The sequence below is a fragment of the Hakea prostrata genome, chromosome 7 (genome assembly GCF_041222555.1).
Source record: "Hakea prostrata isolate BN-2017 chromosome 7, UWA_Hpros_2, whole genome shotgun sequence".
In the NCBI taxonomy this organism is placed as follows: domain Eukaryota; kingdom Viridiplantae; phylum Streptophyta; class Magnoliopsida; order Proteales; family Proteaceae; genus Hakea; species Hakea prostrata.
In genome coordinates this window covers 9236222-9259751 of record NC_142606.1, presented here as the reverse complement: position 1 = coordinate 9259751, position 23530 = coordinate 9236222, and the positions used below count along the sequence as shown (strand labels likewise).

General features: G+C 37.4%; 1 protein-coding gene across 4 annotated transcripts in view; it reads right to left on the bottom strand.

Moving 5' to 3' along the window:
* The window catches only part of LOC149009526 (dicer-like protein 4), a 57270-nt gene that overhangs the window by 19375 nt on the left and 14365 nt on the right, over window positions 1-23530 (bottom strand). For all 4 annotated transcript variants that reach the window (XM_089160593.1, XM_089160594.1, XM_089160595.1 and 1 more), the window contains 13 exons: window positions 22332-22475; window positions 22107-22244; window positions 19016-19154; window positions 18466-18562; window positions 15394-15586; window positions 10733-10893; window positions 10441-10647; window positions 10067-10329; window positions 9674-9948; window positions 9161-9588; window positions 6844-6944; window positions 6292-6497; window positions 5975-6184 (listed from right to left, as the gene is read on the bottom strand). In XM_089160593.1, coding sequence (XP_089016719.1) covers window positions 5975-6184; window positions 6292-6497; window positions 6844-6944; window positions 9161-9588; window positions 9674-9948; window positions 10067-10329; window positions 10441-10647; window positions 10733-10893; window positions 15394-15586; window positions 18466-18562; window positions 19016-19154; window positions 22107-22244; window positions 22332-22475 — 2562 coding nt within the window. The remainder of the gene's footprint in view (window positions 1-5974; window positions 6185-6291; window positions 6498-6843; window positions 6945-9160; window positions 9589-9673; window positions 9949-10066; window positions 10330-10440; window positions 10648-10732; window positions 10894-15393; window positions 15587-18465; window positions 18563-19015; window positions 19155-22106; window positions 22245-22331; window positions 22476-23530) is intronic.

Below are 23530 nucleotides of genomic sequence, written 5' to 3'. Positions count from 1 at the left end.
AGTAGGAAGATAGCTACTGCTGATGGCTCGTTAACTACTGTGGCTGGAACTGGAAACATTGAGCTCAACTCATCCCTCACCTTGAAAAATGTCCTACATGTTCCTAGACTATCTATAAATCTCGTTTCTGTGAAAAAACTCACGCAAGATTTACATTGTAATGTAGTCTTTCACCATAGTCATTGTATATTTCAGGACAAGGATTCGAGGAGGACGATTGGACATGCTAGAGAAAGGAATGGACTCTACTACCTTAAGGCACCAAGCCAATCACATGCTACTAATGGTAATCCTTCTCAAACCAATAAAGAAAAAAATCTGGCTTTACCATCACAGACTTGGACATCCTTCCTTTAGGGTAATCAGTCTTTTGTTTCCTTCTTTGTTTCAAGGCATACATGTCGATGAGTTTCATTGTGATGTGTGTGAGCTTGCTAAACACAAGCGTGTACCACTTCCTTTAAGCAAGAAAAGAAGTTCCATCCCCTTTTATCTCATTCATAGTGATATTTGGGGTCCTAGAATTCCTAATGTGTCTGGGGCTAGGTGGTTCGTGTCATTCATTAATGATTGCACTCGTGTCTCATGGATTTTTCTACTCAAAAACAAATCCGATGTTAGTTGTGTTCTTCAAAACTTCCATTCCATGGTTAAAAACCAATTTGGAGTTAGTATAAAAAGATTTAGATATGATAATGCCAGAGACTATTTCAATCAAATTCTAACTCCATTCCTTCAAAGGGAGGGAATTATACATGAGTCATCGTGCGTTGATACCCCACAACAAAACGGAGTAGCTGAACGGAAAAATGGCCACCTTCTTGATGTAACTAGAGCCTCCCTATTCCAATACAATGTACCTAAGTCATTTTGGGGGGAAGCAGTCCTCACAGCAACTCATCTCATAAATCGGCTGCCTTCGAGAGTCTTAGGATTCAAGAGTCCAATGGATGTCCTTTCCCAGTTCTACCCAAACCTAAAAACGACAAATAACCTTGTTCCTCGAATTTTTGGGTGTGTCTCATTTGTTCATATTCATGGACCACATCGGGGTAAATTAGATCTTAGAGCACTCAAATGTTTATTTATAGGATATTCCTCCACTCAAAAGGGCTATAAGTGCTATCACCCTCCTTCAAAAAGGTTCTATGTTTCCATTGATGTCACTTTTCATGAACATAAGTCTTATTTTTCCACACCTCATCTTCAGGGGGAGCATTCAATAATGGAAGATAAGAATGGGAATTCCTTACTTGACTTAGAGTTCACTCCCAAATACTTCACTATGTCACCTGAGTCAAACTGTGAACAACCTAAACTTGTGTCAGACTCACCTGTGTCAAATTGTGAACAACATGAACATATGTCAAACTTTGAAATGAATGAGCCTATTTCTGATATTGAGCATGTGAGATTTGGCAAAGGAAAAGTGTTCTCAAGGAAGAAGAATCTTGTTCCAGAATCAGTGCAAGTTCAAGACTCCAATCCAAATTCTGGAAATGAGGTACAAATGACTAATCCTTCACTACAAACCGAATTTGATGTGCCCACAAATAGTAATGAACTAGACCTTCCTATTGCCATTAGGAAAGGCACTAGAGAATGCACAACGAAACCCATGTACCCTCTTGCCCAATTCTTGTCCTTTAAACATTTTTCCCCATCTCATAGAGCCTTTCTGGTAAGTTTAAACACCATTGCCATTCCTAACACCTTATCTGAGGCTTTATCCAATAAGGAGTGGAAGCAAGCTATGAATGTGGAGATGGAAGCATTAGAAAGCAATGGAACATGGGAACTTGTAAGATTACCAGAAGGGAAGAAACCTGTGGGGTGCAAATGGGTATATACATTGAAGTATCGAGCAGATGGATCTTTAGAAAGGTACAAAGCAAGGTTGGTAGCCAAGGGCTACACCCAGACTTACGGGATTGACTACCTTGAAACATTTGCTCTAGTTGCAAAAATGAATACTGTCAGAATCTTACTATCCTTGGCGGCAAATTATGGTTGGGACTTGCAACAGTTTGATGTTAAAAATGCATTCTTGCATGGCGAACTAAAGGAAGAAATTTACATGGAGGTTCCACCGGGTTATGAGAAGGATTTAGCTACTAATATTGTATGCAAGTTAAAAAAGGCCTTATATGGACTCAAACAATCACCGCGGGCATGGTTTGGCAGATTTACTAAAGTCATGATTAGTATGGGTTACAAGCAAAGTCAAGGAGACCATACATTGTTCATCAAGCACCCATCATCTAGGGGAGTCACAGCACTACTTGTGTATGTTGATGACATAATAGTGACAGGAAATGAAGAAAAAGAGAAACAAAATTTGACTCAATGCTTGGCTAAGGAATTTGAGATCAAGGCTTTAGGAAGATTAAAATACTTCCTTGGCATTGAAGTTGCTCACTCTCAACAAGGCATTTTCATCTCTCAACAAAAGTATATCACTGATCTCCTTAAAGAAACAGGGAATGGCCACGTGTAAACCAAGCAAGCACTCCAATAGATCCCAACGATAAACTTGGGAATGCGAAGAAGATGTTGTTGTGGACCGAGAGATGTATCAAAGACTAGTAGGAAGACTAATCTACTTGTCTCACACAAGGCCAGACATAGCATATGCAGTTAGTGTAATCAGCCAATTTATGCACAGCCCAAAGGAAATTCACTTGCATGTAGCTCACCGTGTGCTACAATATTTAAAAGGGACGCCAGGGAGAGGCCTTTTATTTAGAAGGAATAAAGGAATGATACTAGAAGCATACACTGATGCTGATTATGCAGGGTCAGCAGTAGATAGAAGGTCGACCACAAGATATTGCACATTTCTTGGTGGCAATCTTGTGACATGGAGGAGCAAGAAGCAGAATGTTGTGGCTCGGTCAAGTGCAAAAGCCGAATTTTGTGCAATGGCTCAAGGAATATGTGAATTACTTTGGTTGAAGATTATCTTAGAAGACCTAAAGGGTTGAATGGGGTGGACCAATGAGACTCTACTGTGACAACAAATCAGCAATCATTATAGCACATAACCTTGTTCAACATGACCGAACCAAGCACATTGAGATTGACAGACACTTCATCAAAGAGAAGCTGGATAGCGGACTGATTTGTACGCCGTATGTGTCTACACATAGTCAACTTGCTGATGTACTTACTAAAGGATTGAGCAGCTCAGCCTTTCAAAAATGCATATCCAAGTTGGGAATGGAGAATGCCTATTCACCAGCTTGAGGGGGAGTGTGGAAAATCTTAGAATCATATCATAATATTTTATTAGTATCTTTAATCTAAGTAGATCAGATTGTAATATTCTATTACAGGTATTTTTCTTATTATTGCAATCTTCTATTCTAGGTAGATTACTCATTGATTGTAATCTTCTATTCTAGGTAGATTTCTCATTAATTGTAATCTTCTATTCTAGGTAGATTTCTCATTTATTGTAATCTTCTAGGTAGGATATTCTTTCCTATTTCATAGATAGCAGTTGTGTATATATTGATTGTAAAGTTCTGAATAAGATACTGAAGAATCAAACATTTCAATTCCTATTTCGTCAAGTTACATAGATTTATTTAATGAAAAACCATCCTAAATCATTCGATATATTGTGTAGTTTTATAGCAGAATTCTCACTCACTTAAGTATCATGGTTAAAATTCTTCGTAGCGATAATGCAAAGGTGTATTTTTTGAATCCTTTCAATTCCTTTATGAATTCTAACGGAATCCTTCATCAGTCCTCTGCCGCCTACACCTCACAACAAAATGGTGTTGCAGAGAGGAAGAATCGTCATCTTACGGAAGTCACACGTTCTTTGTTGTTTGAGATGTAAGCGCCTAAACCTTTCTAGGCTGATCCAGTATTGACTGCCCGTTTTCTCATTAATCGTATGCCATCTTCTGTTTTGAAAGGGGGAATTTTATACTCTACTTTGCTTCCAGTTCCCCAATTTGCCTTACCGCCAAATCATCCCATTGGAATTTACTAACACCCTTAGTTTTTCCCCCATCAACCCATATTTAAAGTGTTCAACAAATGATAGGAGGGCGACAATTGACAAGTATTAATGAGGCTGCTGTTTGGGTGAGGAAGCAAGTGGAGATGACAGAGAGCATTGGAGTAGCTTTGAAGTTGGAACCATGTGCAACTATTCAGCACCTATGGACTGAGAGAAACTTTCGGGTTTACAGGGATAAAAATAGGACAGCAGCAAAGTTGATTGCAGCCACTGTGGATGATGTGAACGTCAAATGTCCTACTCTGTGTTTTTGCTAATGATCTGACTGCCCAAGCTGCTTATATAACTGAGAAACAGAGCATTGATGTTGTTTCGAAGACTAGGACTCCGAATTAGGACTTTGTCAAATTTGATCTCTTTGCACTGTGATGGAGCATTATCAAACTCAACAGCTACACACAGTTGGCTGCTAAGGACAATGCTGCATATGCAGGTGGAGGGGAAGAGTTAATGGTCTTGGCAATGGAATTGCAGGCCATATATAGAGGAATTCAAATTTGCATATGGGTAACTACTTATTCCCTCTTTACTTCTTTGTAATATATTTTTAACCATCCAAAAATAGAGGAAAATTTACAATAGGAAATAACTGAAGAGACATGACAGGGCAACTAGCTGGACAACAAAAGCATTATTCATGGGAAACCAATTGAACCCGTCCCACAACATATACCTTAACATTTCTCATTAGCTCTAGTCTCAAGCTGAGATCCACTACAAGCTCTTAGATTATTGCTGATGTGATGTGTGATGTCTTTTGCTTAGTAGTTTAAAGATACTACCTAAGTGTGAGCAGGAGAATGTGTTGTAGAGCTTTTGTGATCATCAAGCATCCAAAACCTAACCGATAATATCTATGAACATCGATTTGGTCTTCCTATATGATGCTTCCTCAACAACCATGTATCAAAAGCACCTGCTGATCTCACATGATTGAGTAAATAAATCTCATGACATGACAGGATAAGCAAACTCCAACACTATATCACCCACAAAATAAAATAAGAATTTAGTCAACGAAAACGACAAATTTCAAGATGACTATAAAATGTCCAATTTCTATGAAGAAAATCTATTTATTTATTTATTTTAAAACCTAACTACGAATAGAGTGACAAATATGCTCCTACCACTTGCACTACTCTTATGCATAATGCAGTAATTTTGGAGGGGCATGGGACACCAAATCCATAAAGGAGAAGAAAATCATTAGTCCTGATATTACTAAATACAGACCGCACAACAGATTGTTCTGGCCTGGTGCTCTAAAAGTCCAACCCCAGCACAATGGTCCAAACAGTATGATGATATTACCTTTCTGAGACTTTACATAACTAATTAAATATAAATGCCACAGGAAGGCTGTCAAGTCATGACAGATGAAAAGTTTGTTCTGCCATTGTCCTTTGCTAGACGCTAGCACCCTAGGGTTTTGAAGTAGCAAACACGATTAACCTTCCATGGCCAAATGGGTCCAACTGTCTGACTCAAAGCACGTGAACATTCAGATTATTGAGTTGATGTCCTTTTAACTGTGAATGGTTTTCATGACCTGCACTCTGTATGAGGATATGGTCCTCCTTCAGGTCTGGCAAGTAGCCATACGGTCCGACCAGCCAGACCAACAATCTAAAACGCCACATTTTTTAAATTCATAGAAGGGCCAACCTATCTATCACAAGAGGAAGGGTATAGGTCAAGCTGAACTGAGTCTAGGCTTAGCTTGAGTTGGTGGTATAAAAGCTTTTAGACAATGTCAGCTTAGGGACAGGTCAGGTTGGAATTTGAAAGTTCAGCAAAGATCATCTTCTGCTTTTGTTGTGGCTTCCTATATGACATCGCATGGAAGTTCTTTCACAAAAAGGTCACGGGTAATACATAAAGCCTTACAAATACCTATGTTACCTCATGACCAATAACTATAACAAATTAAATTACCTGCAAATTGCTCCTAGTCGCTAGTTTGTATAGATTCGAGTTACTGACAATATTAGAACGTCTCCTGGTCAATTCTCCCTCATCAAGAGCTTCATACAAAAGAAAAAGGTGCCTCCCAACTGCATACTTGAGGAAAGCATCACCAAGTACTTCAAGTCTTTCAAGTGAAAAGCGCTCTGAACACTTCTCTGTGGTGAGAGCTTCCAAGACCTACAATAAATTCAGACCACAGATATGGAATTAAACATTGTCATCCTGAATAACTTCATAAAATGAGCTGTCAAAGTAGATTTATATATTATATGAGAAGGCCTTACACAAGAAGCAGTAACTTCAGACCCCTCTGGGAATGATTCTGACAACATATCCTTAAGCTCGATAGCCACAAGTAGGTTTTCCAGACGATGCATTATTGATGGTAATAGGGACACTGAACTTCCTATGTCTTTCGAAAACCCTATTATCTTCATCTGACAAATCTCTGGAGGTAACTCAACAAAGTGCTCCTTTTTATCATGGACCACTGTTATTGAATTTCAAGTTCAAAATGACAATTATTAGAATAATGAAATGCACTTTCAAAAAAAAAAAAAAATCTACAAATGCAATCATGTCTAGCAATTACTAATGAAAGTCTAGTTGACTACTTAAAAATAAATTAGAAACTTAGAATAGGTAAAATCTAATATTGAAGAATGCCATTAAGTCTTATCAACCAAGACAACTAGTTGACAATACAAGCAGAAAAAAGACAGGAAGAAGGACACTTGATTAGTGGGGGAAAGAAACCCAAGTATATTAGTCCGGAAAAAAAAAATCAGTTTCTGCATCAACATTTCAAGAAGACATTAATAAATAAAACAAAGCACCTGTATTATCCCGTTTCCGGTTATGAAGCAAATTGTGTAAAACGAAAAGTTGCTTGGCCTTCAGAAAAGGTTGTTTAGGGTATAAGAGACGAACCCCAATCCTGGCTCAATCAAAAAACAGAAATAAGATTGTTAATAACAAAATGGTAAAAAGAATGGATGGATGCAAACAAGATCATTCCACAAGTTACGGGTAACTACTACTTTTTCTTCTGGAGGCAACAAACAGATGAAGTGAAGAAAGGAGTTTCTCATGCCACAGAATTAAATCTTTGAAAATGGCAGAGAGTTCATCGACTTACTGGCCTTGAAAATAGGTGGATGGCCGAAAGTACAAGAGAGATGTGTATGGATGTAGGTGTCCATTTTATCCACAAGGGCATGTTTTGGTGCAGTTCTTTATGTGATTAAATGTTTATGTTCATTGGTTTAATACATTCATATTCATGTGAGCAAACTATGTCCATGTGGTTATACTAAACTGGCAGTAATGCCTGGGGTCGAGGTTGGACAACCTTATCATATGACCATTGCAATTGGTACACGTAATCAAAATAAGAACAAGGTATAAAAGTGAGTACACACTCGTTTGCATCGGCGAAGAACCTAACTTTGCTGGTCCCTACACATAGTACTGCTGACTGTGATAGAGGAATATACATGTGTCACCTTGGCCTTATACTGAGGGGACACTTGTCACTGTCTTACAGACACTCTCTGAATTATCAATGATCATTATCCAAATGAACCTACACGGATATTCTAGAAATAAAAATATACTATGACAGTTAAATAGTATTCACTACTTGGTATGGAAAATACTTGCAATGGAGTCCAAGTGCATAACTGAATTGTCAAACCGTCACCAATGTTTTTGAAAAATAGAGTACATTAAAATTATCTTATTATTAAATGCATATTTCTGTATTTGATTTGTGCACTTGAGCTTCCTAATTGGGCCTAAAATAATACCAGGGGGTTCGTAATAATCAACTATGTGCCCTAAGGTCAATTTTGTAAATACTAAGATTAGTTGAGGGTTAATGAATATAATTAGGTAAACTTTTAGGGGCCCTAATTATATTAATTATTAATTTCCATTTAGATTTTGCTTCGTCATTATTCTATTGTTTTTTTGGGTAAATCACTATTTGATTCAAACTAAGGTTACTAAGTTGAACCAAATCAAGGCTCATGTTCAAACTTCAATAGCCCTAGGTGTTGCCTATATAAATACACCAAGTGGGGGAGGCAAAGAACATACAAGGCCAGCCCCCTTTCTGCGATTTTGCCTCACCCCTCTCTTTTGTTATTTTCAAGGATACACCCCCCCCCTTCCCAAGGGTGAAACCAAGCTTTGGTTCGAGAAATAAGATCTGCAAAGAGTGCGACTTCAAGAGGATTAAGTGTAACTCAGTAGAGGAAGAACCATTATATTGGGGAGGAGCAACACTTGAGGCTCTTCAGGTATGCATTCTTTTGACGTTACAATGTATGTGCATTTCCTATTCTGATCATTAGTGGAAAGGGATCCAAATTGATCTATTTTCCAGTTGCAATTTCGGTTTTAGATATGTGGTTAAGGTTTATCAAATATTAGCCACCATAGGATATTTCAAATGTCCCATCAAATATTAGCCACCATAGGATATTTCTTTAATGGGATCAACCAATCCCATGGGGAACAACAAAAAATTTTCAGTTTAGCCTATGGGAGTCAGAGAGACTCAACCTAACATAAAATATATTACATGCTGGCCACAATTTGAGATGCACCATGAAATTCGGTAGACATGGCCAAACGATAAGTTTTCACAACAAAATATGTATATGATTCTTCAAAAAGTACAATATACATACACACAGCCACACAGGTATACATTTGATAAGAAAACTGGAATCAATTATTAAATGCAAGATAAATGTTCCAATTGGAGTGCTAACTGCTAACATATAGACCAAGAGATAATTATTACTTCATAGACTTAAGTATCAAGTATGTACTTGAAAAACTAAGATCATACTAGAACTTGTCAGCACCCCTGACCAACATAGATGTGCAAAACAAAATCTGCATGTAAATATGTAATCTCAGTTTTCAATTCAAACCAAATAGCATTGGTTGGGACCTGAAAGCATACTCTAGTAGGATCGATTCCTTAAATACTCAATTGGCGTCTATGAAGAGTTTGATCTTTTAAGTTTGATCTTTTAAGTAAACCAACTGCTTTCACCGGGAAATGCAATTCAAGAATGACAAATAGCATAGTGGATCTAAAACATTCATAAAATTGTGAATAATTGAGCCATTACTTACTGCTCCATGTAGTACTCTTCATAGCTTGAGTAGCCCTGAAATGGGCTGTATCCATTTGTGTCAGGGAGAATGCCATCAATGAAGAAAAATGCTTTTTTGTGCGGGATTAACACTAGACTGTTCAAAATATCAGTTATATCTGCAGGACCACTAGCAAGTCTCAAGGTCTGCTTGACAGAAGGAACACCATTTTCAACAGAAATGGGATGTTTGAACACTGGTGAAGATAAACACCTCCTTACAATCTTCCAGTCAACACTCAATTTATCTTCACAATCATGCTTGCTGACAGGAAGTAATAGGTAAAAGGTTGATGACCTCAATTGAGATTTCTCAGGCTTCCCCAAGGGTACAAAGTCAGACAAGAAGTCAGTGCGATCAAGTATGATCTTCAGAAACATTTCTTGAAAATTCTCAGCCAACAAAATCTGTACAGAAATGCTCATCATAAATCAGTGATGGGGAATAATGCAAGTAGCTTACTCAAGTATCTGTATATAGCAATTTCCTTACCTCATCCTTATCAAAATGAACCCTCCCTAAAGGAATAAGCCTTGTCCTGACCATTCTACCACGATCCAGATGAAGATCAAGGTCCATTCTCTCAGCTTCCCTTGGAAGAGGTTCTTTGACAAAAAGACCAAATTCTTTGTAAAGCCTGTCTTTTGGAATAGGGGCAAAACTCAAAAAATAAAAATTAAGAACGGTAACTTTTTCTGTGTTATTCCATGGTACTTTGAGGGCAGCAGGAATCAACATCTCATGAAGTTCTCCTCGTGAAGACTCATCTGCCAATTCAAAGTAGAATGATCGTAACCTATAAATTTATCACCGAAAAAAAAAAAAGGAAAGAAAAGAAAAGTGACATGAAGCAATGAAGATACAAAACAGAGTGCAAAATAAGACCTCCACTACTCTTAGAGTTGGATGATGGTGACCCTGGTCCTTCCACTTCATCAACTTGACCAGGTAGAAGGTAGTCTGTGAGGGCACCCAGTTTATGCAATTCTTGGCATGCATTTAGACAAGCATTTCTCTTTGCTAAATCTTTTGAAGGCTGGGGTGCACTGACAACTTCATGAATGGGGGAATTAGATGGAAGGATTATTTGGCAGAGTATACCTTCTATATCATCAAAGAAAAAGAATGATGGCATTGGTTTGAAATATCTGCAGAGCCAGAAATACCATTGTAATGGATAAATTGTAGCATAGCTCCAACGTATAAATAAAACAATCTGAGAAGCACAAATTGAAAGTAACAACAGAACAGATGCATACTCATCATGAGGGAGTCGGGAGCAATAGTAATGGAGTAATGAAACACTGTGGGTAGCACTAGTTGAAGCACCAGTAGAACCAACTTTGTAGATTGCATCATCATATTCTTCAAATGTCTCTCCTGATGTTCGAGATGAAACTTCATCATTCATACGATTCTCATCATATAGAAAACCATCAATCAGGTTCAACTCCTTTGGGTTCCCTCTGAAAGCTCCAGAAAGTTAAAAAAGGAACTGGATCTAAAAAAATAAAATTCAAGTGAAAAAGAGTAAATGCATAAGAAAAGCACCTGTTTACCAAAAATGCATATTCAGATTGTTGCATCCGTGCACGGCCTCGAGACTGTATGAAACTCGCAAGAGTTTCAGGTAAGTCAAACCTTATTACAAGGCAGCATGTTTGAATGTCAAGTCCTTCTTCACCCACTTGAGTTGCAACCAGCAGGTTAAGCTGTACAGTTGAACATCAAGCAACCGGCTCAATTTTGACAGAGAAACAGAACATAATCCATGTCCACATTGTCACTATGATGCACATAAGTCACTCAGAGGGCAAATTTCAAAAATAAGCTTTGGGATGGATTATGTATGTACTGGACAAGGGCGGAGCTAGGATTGAACATTTGGGGAAAGGGGGGGGCGAATAATGAGTCTGAATCACCTCTCCATCGGACGAGCACTAATGGCTTTTCACCATACATATTATGTGCACCAATGCGGGACCCACTGTGGGTCCCACCTCTGAATTATTTTATTACATCCGACGTGGGGTCCACATAAAAAAGTAGGTAAATTAATAGGAGGACTAAAATATAGATAATACAATAAGTAAATTATAAAAAAAATATATTGAAATAAAGCATAGGGGCAAAAATTGTGGGAGAAAAACTTTAAAAAATCATGAAAGAAAAAGGTGGGAAAGAAATTGGGAGAAATTGTAGGAAAAAAGATAGATTAGAAGTCTATTAACTAAATATGGGGAAAACAGTCAATTTCCATAAATTAAGTGGAAAAAAAACACTGATTATATAATTAGATCTAATAATATTAATGGCTGAAATTCTAAACATCCAACTAATAAAACTTAAAATTTAAATTGCTATTAGTACAAATCGAAACTTTAGGAGAAAGTTTAGGGATTCAAAAATAAAATTAAATGATTATGATTAGAACTGATAAAATTGATGGCTGAAATTCTAAACGAGATTTAAATTTCTATGAATAGGAATTGAAATTTTAGGAGAAAGTTTAGGGATTAAAAAAAATCAATGATTATGATCTGATAAAATCAATGGATGAACCCTAACGAGATTTAAATCGCTATTTGTAGAATCAAAATTTTAGGAGAAAGAAAGAACAACTAAATAAAAAATAAAAAAATTCGATTATGCTTTCTGAAAAGAATACTAGCAAAATCGTGAGTGAGAAAGAGAGAGGAATAATTTGAGAAAGAGAGTGAATACCTGATAATGTGGAGAAAATTTAGGAAAACTCCAATGTTTGCTAACTACTCCAATATTTTGTGAGACATATGAGAAAAAAAGAGAGAAAAAATAGGGAATAAAAGAGGAGATTCAAGAGAGAATAAATAGGAATGAAAATATGAGAGTAAATAGGGAGAAATTCATGGATCATGAATTAGTTTTTAATTAGGATTTAACTTTTTATTCCTTAAAACTAGGGGTTTAATGGTAACCATTAGATAATGATTAAGAATGACATCTATACTTATCATCTTTATCTTAAACTTTTTTTTCTTTTTCTTTCTTTTTTGGGGGGGGGGGGGGACAAATAGTGGTATTTCACATGTGGCTCTGCCACTGGTACTGGACCTTTGATTTCACATGTTTATCTTGTAATTTCCCAATTTAATAAGCCTAACATATGGAGAAAGAAGGAAAACAGAATTTACTTCATTAGTTAAAGAGTCCTACTTTGAGTATGTTTTCTTCATTGTTTCACTTTCCTAGTGAATTTAGGCTACCTTTTTAGTTTTTAGTTAAGGATTAGGTTAGGCCTTTCCTTTAGTGTCTTAAGTCTATTCCTTAGTCTTCTATATACATTTGTAAGGGAGGCAAGCGTTGAATAACTCTAACTCGCTTTGTTTTTTCACCAATACAATTATTGCCTAAATAATAGAGGAGATTTAAGAACAATCCTATGTAGACTTTAAGAGTTTTCATATGCCAACTGGGCATTTCCACTTAATAGTTTGATCAAGCAATTGAATTGTGATCAAACAATATATTAGAACTTAAACTTAGTCAAAAGGTTATAGAACCAAACATTATCCTTATCCAAAATATAAACTCTAAGTAGGATAAGGAAATACAAAGCAAATAGAACAGAAAAACCAATCCTAGATATTAGGAAACCTAGTCTAACACAAAATATGAAACTAATATAAAGAATATAAGAAAACAAAATATCTAACTAAAAGAGGAGTCTACTCCAATTAGGAAACATCAATCATACTTCCAACAATCCCCCTCAAGTTAAGGCACGGATATCACACATGCCCAACTTGGCTAAAATAGTATAAAACATCTGTCCACGTAAACATCTGCAACTTGATATTCAAACTTCATTAATAGCTTATAGATTACATCTGCCTTATAGACTTCCACTTTCTTTGTACTCATCTATGCCGCAACTCTAGGTCTCAAAGGAAGAACACCCAAGAAATAGGTAAAATCTTCAAATGTTGAGAAGACCAAATTTATGTGCAAACTAAGGAAAATATATATTTTTGGGGTAACAACTACTAAGGTACAGCAGAAAAAGTGATTAGATCTCTAAAGGGAAAATTTGCCAATTAAAGGGACAATCCCCCGAAGGGGAAAAATTGTCAAGATAAGTGACAATCTCCAAAGATAAGGGAAAATTGTCAAGATAAGTGACAATCTTCAAAGGTAATAGAGATCAAGTTCTACAAAAGTCAAACGCCAAATCTTCTACAAGGTTAGATCTCTAAAGGGAAGATGTCAAGGTAAGAGGCAAATCTCCAAGGGTAACAGAGATCAAGTTCTACACAGGTCAAAAAACTTAGGATCTATAGTAATGTTAGATCTCCAAAGCAGAAGATTGCCAAGGTAAGAGAGAAATTTTCAAACGTAACAGAGATCAAATTATGCACCAAGAAGTTTGAAACTGACAAAGATCAAATTCAACACAAGGAAGTCTGAAAGAAAGGCATTCAAACGATGACCTGAAAAATGTAGACAATACACTAGAAGTAAACATGAATTGAAGACATATTCAATCTCCCCCTCGAGTATAGCTTTACACGTGGGTAAAACAATGATAAAGGACAAAATCTGAAAGATCCAACTAACACTCTCTCATCTTCTTCTTTTTTAACTCAATTTTTTAATTTATGAACGAGACCCCTAGATATATGAGAAACACAAACAGACCCCTAAATATATAGAAATTCACAAAAGGACCCCCAGAAATATAGGAAATCAGAATTAGCCCCCGGAAATATGGAAATTTACAAAAGGACCCTAGAAATATGGAAAGTCACAATTAGCCCCCTAAAAATACGGGAATTCACAACTAAACCCATGGAAATATGAGAATTCACAAAAGAGAACTCCCTATAAATCTTTCAATTCTTAATAAAGCCCCCTAGAGATATTCATAATTACAAATTGACTCCTTAGAAGGCAAAAAACAGATTTTAATTGGCTAATGTGTTATTGCAAGTTAGAAGAAGGCCTTATAAGGCAAAAAAGGCATAAATTAACATAAGCCATATGGGTTGGGTCTATGGGTTCATTGGATGAGAGATTGCAGCGTTTTAGAAAAAATAACCAGAAAAGAGGTGGAAGGATGAGTTGCAGGTCTGGCCGATGCTGCTGGAATGGTGCGATGGCTACTGGAATGGTTCGATGGCTACTAGAATGGTTCGATGGCTACTAGAATGGTTGAAGGATGGCTAAAGAAGGAAGAATGGTGATAGGTGTCAAGTGCGATGGTTGAAAAAAAGTGGCAGAATCAAGCGATGGTGATGGAGGTTAGGCGATAGGATTGCAAGTTAGGCAAAAGGTTGCAGATGGTGCGCTAAAGCAGCCGCTTTTTGACATTTTGTACAAAATATTTTTTTCATCCCTTTTTTTTTTTAATTTATTCTACAAAACCATAAATAAATTTAATAGCTTAGTCATTTCGGAATTGAGTCCGAAATTGCAAAAGAACTCTGAGGCCCAAAGTGACATAAGACCTCTACAAGCTCCCGAGGTGCTGCCCCCACATCCAAATTTTACAATGTCTCATCTTATCAGAAAATTAAGTTAATAGATAGTCTAATTTTTGGATGTGTTGGCTAAGGCAACATCAAAAATTCACTCTACTCTTCCCACTAGTCTCCACTCCCACCTTACCCCTCCCCCCCATGGGAACCCTCCTCATTTCTCTTCTCATTGCTTTCAAGAATATTGTGAATGCAGAAAGAGACAGGGCCAGACCAAAAATGACCTTAGGGTAGGAGGTGATGAAAGACATGGATAGCTTAGACCTTGTATCAAGTACGACCTCGAACACAAATCAAGCTGATTAGAGGGTAAGGATCCATGTAACCAATTCCATTTTGTGGAGATATAGCTGAGTTGTTGTTTACTGTTCTTAAAGCACCCTGCAAACCCATTACCCAATCAACCCCAACCAAAAAAAAAAAAAGGAAAGAAAAGTAGTATCCATCTGGTTTGGAGGGAAAGGTAAGAATATTTTCACGATATATGAGCATGGTCCTACCTGCCAATAACATTTCACAGTTTTGAGATATTGCCATCAAAGCTGCTATGTTTCCATTATTTGAAAAACAATTGGCTATATTTTCAGTGGAGAGCTTGATGTCATGCTTTGCAACACCACACCTATCAATGTCCTAGTACATAGAGTAATGTACGGCATTTGGGGGGAATGAAACAGTGGGCCAGTGGCAACCTACCTCTCCCAAGCGGAACTTCTCGACAATGGACTCCATGATTTTCCGTGACATACTTTTCAGTCCAGAGTGGAACCCTACCAAGAAATCACACTTCCAGCTTGCTAAACACTTCAACTTCTGCAGTATGCAGGACAAGGACCTGGCAATAATGATCCTATTCACAAAAACTATGCATTTCATGTTTGGCTGTAACCTGCAAATTAATTAAAAACAAATTTATTACATACATAGAAAATAAAAGTTTACAAATGTATAGCACATGAGAATAAACAAGAGAATATTAACAAAACAAACAGACAAAATAAAATGAACCATTTATGAACAACACAACATTTGATGCCACGAGAACTAGAGAAGCAAAATCGTTCAAAAGCTGACATCCAAAGTATTTGGGGGTGCATTTTCTAAATGGAAAGACAAGTTAAGTAAACAAAGGCATCAGCGGTATTTAAGTCTATAACTCACTTGGATTTGGTAATGTGATACCATTAGATTCCCCATTATTATTATTATTATTCAGATATTCTATTCCTCAATTATCTTGCCTGTGATTTGCATTATAAACATATTGTACAGTTATGGTACTACATCCATGGTCCAAGGGAGGGTCATTTGTCTCTCAGCATCGGGTCAGGCGTCATTAATCCAGCCCATTTTGGGTGGGGTGTGACACTTCTAGTGATAAAGAGGGGATCTGGAACCACATTGAAGGCAAGGTTTAAGATTTCACTTCCTTTTGGTGCTTTCGGTCAGAATGAGATTCCACCAAAATGTGGAGTATTTTCTCCCAAATATCAGTGGGATTTCATGCTAAATTAAGGCTAAAACTACATGCAATCCCTATCTTAGGCTATAACCATAAATAGTTACCCAAACTGAGGTTTTGGATTCACACACTTCATTGAAAATATATGAACGAATACTGATGTATGAATACATCTTTAAACATAGCTTAATTATCATAAAGCATAAACAATAAACAACTAAAAATTTTAATGAAGTAAAATCAATGAAGCATATTTCCAATGATTAATAATAGTAAAGTATATAATTTTCAAGGACATCACATCAGCACCCTCCTAAAGTCTAAATAATAGACCAGAACCAGCCTTGGCCTGCCTAGAGCCTGAACAGGGTTGCGCCCAAAAACCTAGTCATGAGGGAAGGTCACAGGCTCACGGCCACCCAGGATGAGCCCTGGTTAGGGCCAGCGAAGGGTCAAGGAGAAATGTTTGACTAGGGCCAGGCAATACCACCCTTTTTGGTAAAAGTTGTCCAATAATATAGAATTATGTATTGTTTTATTGTGTTATGGTTAGAATCAGGGTAAGTGTTGGCCCAACCTGGCCTTGCCCATCAGGTTCAGGGTCTAGCTAGAGAATTTAGGTTCAGGTTTAGAGTTTTAAAATGCCTGCCCCAATCTGACCCTGCTGCAGCCCTACTTAATCAATGGTCAGGTAATTAGTAAAACATCAACCTTAACCATCATGTCATGCTAGATAAATCCCACTACAACTCCGATGGAGCAATGCATATTGTTTCTTGAATGTAGGACATATGAACATTACATCATGCTCTGCGAGAATAAACAACTACAGTCCTCCACAACTGAGGCATCACCAAACTGTGAAGATATCCATTGATCCACTGTGATATGAGTCATACGATGCCACTGATACCATATACAGCTGGTGGGTAGGGCAAGAGAAGACATCCTCCATAAAAGACAAACTAATACATCCCACTGGGTACGAGTTGTACCCATTTACCAAACTTCCAAAATTTCCACCGCAAATCTCTATTGAAATTTTTTTTTTCCATTTCAAAGTAGCATTACTTTTCTGACACATCAAAACCCTCTAGTCGAGTTTCTTAACCATGGATGAAGGGAAACATTGTGGGTGCAGGTGCAGGGGCACCGTATGAGTCAACCTTGCATGAGTGGCTAAGCCATAGTAAGGTAAGCTAAGTCAGAAGGGTTAAGGGAAGAACACAATGGGCAGGAATGTTAGAGGAGGGATTCAACGGGCCAGCTCCCAAGGTTAGAAGAAATCAAAGACAAGGTGGTGGAGTACAAAAGAGTACCCCACCTAGGGAGCTGGTTAGCAAGAGAGGCAAGGACTGGGCTTAGGGACTGAAAACATCCACAAGAAGTAAATGGAAGGAACGGAAGAGGGCTAATAAGGAAATAAGCGGCAATCAACGCAAGACCCAGATGATAGTGACATGTCAGCTGCAAAAGGTTGGGGCTCTCAAAGTAGGCGCAGGTAGAGAATCGAACAAGGGAGCTTTGAATATTGATGTTACGGTCCTTGAAAGTGCACCATATCGTTCTACTATGGTCGTAATATCGCATTTAGAAATTTTCAATCCTCTCCTATCAATTTATATTATTAATGCCTTGTCTTCAGCTTAGCAAGTACCATTACAAATGTAACACCAGTACACCACCAACAAAACTTACCACTGCCAGCTGCCAGACCATCTCTTCCATCAATGCAGTCGAATTCTGTGGCTGATGCTCATGGTCCCTCATCCTCTCCTACACGCTTACCTGTTGCTCCCCAGAAAAGTACCTGTTTGTGTGGTCAAGATCTATGATTGCATGTATTTGTCCTTTCTTATTTTCCATTTTAATTGCATAGCTTTACCTAGTTCTTGTCATCTCATATTGTGCCTAAAAGTTAACATGAGGCTTTATATCATCCTACGAAAGTCAGCCACAGACGTGGATATGGATGCTTTAATTTGTCATCAGATGCAGTCCTCAATTAGAAAACATATACATAAATGTTCCAAAGGTTATAGATATCAGTTTCAACAGCTGTATCAATCAAGCCCAAAACCACAAAAAGAAAAAGAAAAAAAAAAAGGGAAAAAAATCTTCAGTTGCAACTGAGACTTCATTCCATGAAATATTGGCGAAATAGCACACTAAACCCATATTTTATTTAAAAGAAAAAATTATCAGAATCATCACGTTTAAATAAAAAATATCAGGGTCATCGAATGCATAATTTAACTAAATACTGTTTTGCAGCATGTAATCTCGTGGTGAAATATCAAACCAACCTAAAATTGGACAAAATCTCAACAAGAGTCAACAGTTTCTTTGAGAAAAACGGTTCCTTTAAAGCTTCAGGAGCAGATAAATCATTTCCAGTGCCACCTAGAAAATCAACCAAATCAATGTGAAAGTATTAGTAGAAAGATGCAAATAAGTAACCTACATATATGTAGTGTCTAGACCTTAAAAGAAGAAGAAAATGCAGCAGAAAAGAGTTTATTTCCTGTCTAAGCTCAACTGGCCAGCTTTTACAAGAGGGGGAATCAGACCAGAAACCAGAACAGTGCAGTCGCAGTTCAATGGTTCAACCACATCTGACTAGCTGATCAGCTGAGCTCTTAAATACCATGGTCACAACTCACAAACAGTTAAATCCATCTTATAAAAAAATGGAAATACCAACATTTGCTCTGATGTATCAGCCCAGGTTTGAAATTAAAAGTAACACCGACATTCAGTGTAGAGCTGCCTTTAGCAACTTAATGACCCAAAATTAAATTTCAGGGGGAGGGATGATTGATTTCCAACTAGAAACTTATAAAAACAAAATCATACCCTTTATTAAATCAGAGTCTAGGACTGAGGCAGCCTTAGCTAAATATTGATCTGCTAAGGAGTTGTCACCAGAACCATCTTCTGTTCCCATCAATTCATTTCTCTCAGAATTATTACCATCCAATAATATCCGGATAGCCTTCCAACAAATATAGAGGGAAATAAACATCAAAATAGGACAGAGAGGTTACAAAGAAATGAAAGCAAAGAATATGTGTATGGTGCCCATCATTTGGTGACATTATCCACAATCATCTAACATATGATATGATCAGATTGGTTACTGAAGCAAAACAATCAGGTCATGGTTCCTTATGGGCAGGATAGGGGAAGCCAGGAAAGAAGTAGATTCTGGTTAGTGCTCTTAAAAAGTATGTTGTTTCTTCATAGTTACCATGACATGCTAGTTCTTACAAATGATAGAAAGGGTGTATCAGTGCATTGAACCAGGCTCCCACCACTGCAGGGTCTGAGGAGGGTCACAATGTATACAGCCTTACCCCAACTCACACAAAAAGGCTGTTTCCACCCTTGAACCCGTGACCATTTGGCCACAAAGAAGCAATCTAATACAGTTGTGCCAAGGGCCCACCCTCTAGTGCTTATCAAAAAGGGATAACTAGAGAATAGAAGAAATCAACAGAACTTTGACAGCTATAGTAATAAATGGAAACAGAACAAATCAGCAGAAAACAAACATCAAGCTCACAACAAAATTATATTGGAAAATTAACATAAGAGCCATTGAACTTACCATAAGCATCACCCTCACTCACTTGTTGATGATATCAATGATGCTTGTAAGGCCAAAGGACACTGTACACTTAAACCTCAGGATCAAAAATGTGCAAAAGATGGCCATGACTTAAGAGACACCTAATCTTTGTTCCATCTCCAATATAACATCAGATATACTCTAATTAGTTTGTTCCCCCATAACAGTGGCTCAAGTTTATGGGCTACCAGGTCCCCAAAGGCAATATAACTAGTACTTGAGTGATACCAAGATCCAAACCCCACCCAGAGGCAAGGAAAAGTTGTATCCTATTTGAAGCAATTGTATCAATCTTCACCACACAAGTCAAATCCTGTTAGAAGAGAGGCTACAGGCACATTAGGAAACAATTAGTGCTCTCTGGATTAGCGGCCAGGTGCTAAATCCCAAGAACTTGGAAAGTTAGTTTATGAATTCTTATTGGATTCGGTTTGAGTTAGATTTGTTCTTTCTATTTTTCAATTAATAAAACAAAATACATATTTCTGGAGTGCCTCACTACGTGAGTGAGGTCTCCCAATACTCTCTCGGTTTCTCTTCCTCTCCCTGTTTCTCTTGCTCTATTCTTCTTCTCGAGCTCTCTTTTTTTCCTGATTCTCTAAAAATAACACTTCCGAGATTATTTTTCTACCTCATTCTGATTTTGGCTTTTGTACCAGAGATGTTGGTTTGTGCTTTATAAAATTCCCACCATCAAACAGTTGGGCAACTGGCAATAGGTGTTCTCGCAGTTGTCAACCAGATCAGTGTTAGACAGACACGGTTACCATACAGAAAACACAATTCAGGACAATGGCCAAACACAGTGAGACTGTCATTTTTCTTTCTTCGCTTAATTTATTTATTCATTCACCCATATCAAAAAAGAATTGTGTTTGAGATCGCCAGGTCATGATGGAGGAGGCATGAGAGCAGCCGAAGAAGATTGCCTTTTGTTTCCAAAATCTCCTTTACAGATGGAGGAAGCAAGCAGGCAAAGAAGAGATGGTTTGAGTCTTCAACGGCACTCCAACAAAAGGTGCAGTTGGTATGCACTAGGATTGATGATGTTGAGGGAAGGACTGTGGAAGGGTAGCTGGTGAAAAGAAAACGATTCATTGAGATTGCATGCCCTGAGAGTTACTAGATATAGTGCTACTGATTTTTTTTATTTTGGGTGAATGTGTTATAGATGTTGGGACTTGGGAATACCATGGGAGTTCTATAGGTATGTTGGGATAATTCTGGAAAAAATTTGTGACCTCGATTCAACCCCCATCTCAGGATCTACAAGGTAATATCACAAACTAATCCAATCCAACAAAGTGCTGTTCATGGAACTACCATAGATACTTCAAGAAATAAAGGTTTTTAACCCACATAAATGAATTCACAGAACAGACTTAGAGCCAAGGAGGGCATAGTGATGTAAGCCCAATTTTAGAGTTAGGGTTTCTCGGATGAATTCCCTAAAATTTAGTGTTTGCCAGAATCTTCCAGCAACTAGTTTGAAAATTCTGTGGGTTGTTAAGGAAAGTTTAGGAGTTTCACTAAAGTCCCATGGGGAGACTCTGGATCATTATGGTAGGGTAAGAATTATAATTGATATGGAAGGGAAAGGATCAATCTAAAATTATATGAGAAGTATCCGTTCTACCAAAGGGCACCATCACCACCTCATTGAAGACTGCATTGTTGACATCCAGTCTTCCAAGAACAAGAAAATAGTCTAACCCTTTGGCTTATCTAGCCGCTTTGTCGTAGGCCTTCAATGCCTAGTTCCTTATTTTCGTTTCTTAGTTTTGGCCAATTTTTTTTTTTTTTTTTTTTGGGGGGGGAGGGGTGTTAATGGATATTTCATTCATCCCCAAAAAAGGAGTGTAAACTTCCACCATAACAGAACATAGGGTAATAAGCACCTTATTCTCTAGCTTGTGGGCACCAATCTCCCACCAAAATTTCGTCTCATTTATGCTATTTCAAGTAATAAAGGGTGTAACAGCAAAAACTCACATTTCAGAATGTGTAACCATGAATATACCATCTGTCAAGCATTATTATGAGTATGGTGGCATGGCTCAAAAGTTGAAACTAGGTCCCCCATTTACATAACCAATAGATGTTTTATGCAAAACAGTCAAGGTTTCTGAACTGTAGGAGTAAAATAAGAATTCTTCCAACAGCATAATAAAAAAGAAGCAAATACATTCCAAAAGAAGGGCGGCAGGGGAGGTGGATAGAGAAGAAGAAGAAGAAGACCTTTCTATCCAAAAGAAATAAATGGCAAAAATGAATATGTAATGACATAAGCATCATTCAGCAGAACAACCAACTCACTTGCTTTGTTCCCCAAAGACCAAGATTTTCCAAGCAGACAATCAGACTATCATGTATCTTCCCTAGTGACCTCTTACTGCTTTGGAGGCAAGGGAGGCGGGTACGATCATCAGCCTTCATGCTCAGCCTTGACATACACTGGTTTTAATGCAATAGAAATAACATGTAAATGCAATGGATGACAAACAAAATCTAAGGTAATAGAAATGTTACATAATAAAGTACCTGGCCTTTTATCTCCTCAAGTCTTCGAACACCGGATGTATCATAGCTCAACGAAGCATTCTCAACAGGGCCATAGTAATAAACTTTTACCTTTGGAGAGGCAACAAGATTATTCAATTCTTGTTTGTCACTAACAGAATAAACCTGTGAAAGTTGTGGAGGCGTTAGCAAGGTTCTAAAGTTTGCTATCTCAATATTGGGCAAAACGAATCACGAGGAGAAATCATAAGTATGAGATTTCGGCAAAATCAAAAAGTTTGATTCCATTTCTTGTGAGATTTCGCCTGCAATCTCATGCAAAAAAGGCAGTCTCAGTTAGAAATTTCACTCATTTGGGCTAAATTTCAAGCTTGCTTCTTAGATCTTCTCTCTCCTGTTCTTGAGTGATTCTTGCACTGTTTGAGTTGATCTTCGACATATACCACTTGTTCATGTGTGTTTTTAGCTGGCAAATGCATGCATTGTGTGGATCTAGCGATCTTATGAATTTTTCATCTCAGAGGTAACCATTCATCTCCAAACAAGACTTACACAAAATGCATGATAGAATGTTGTCGGATAGGATTATTTATTTATTTCGGGTGCCAAAAAATCTATTTTCCTACACAAAAAATGTAAAAGATATAAATGATATATGCCTTGCATGGTGATGGGATAAATATATGTTAAACTCCATAGGCTGAATTTGTCAAGTATTCACAAAGCTACCTGGGTCAGGGGATGGAGCCAGCACACCACAATAGCTATTACTACGTTAGAGTAGGTCTGATGTGTACGTGTAATTTGTAATTCATAGATTGTGATGTTATACTTATACATTTGTAATGTTATACCTGTAATTTGTAATTTATATACTGTAATGTTATACATTTGTATTCTTTTAACCATGCACTACTGAGTACTTACTACTTACTTCTACACTTGTACTTGACTACTTGTATATTGAATTTTAGTTGTTTTTTTTTTTATTCTATTCTTTTCTTTTCATTTTCACGAAGATCTTAGTGGTCTCTTACATTATATGAATATTTACATTCATTACAATCCATGTTTCAGACTTCCAATTTTGCCCTTATACAGCCAGGCATGTGCCTATCAAGAACACCACATTGGGTTAGGTATTTGGTAAAAATAGCATTCCCAGGGTGTTTATTGGCTGCAAACTAGGCTGTACCGAAAACCAAGGCAGAAGGACACCT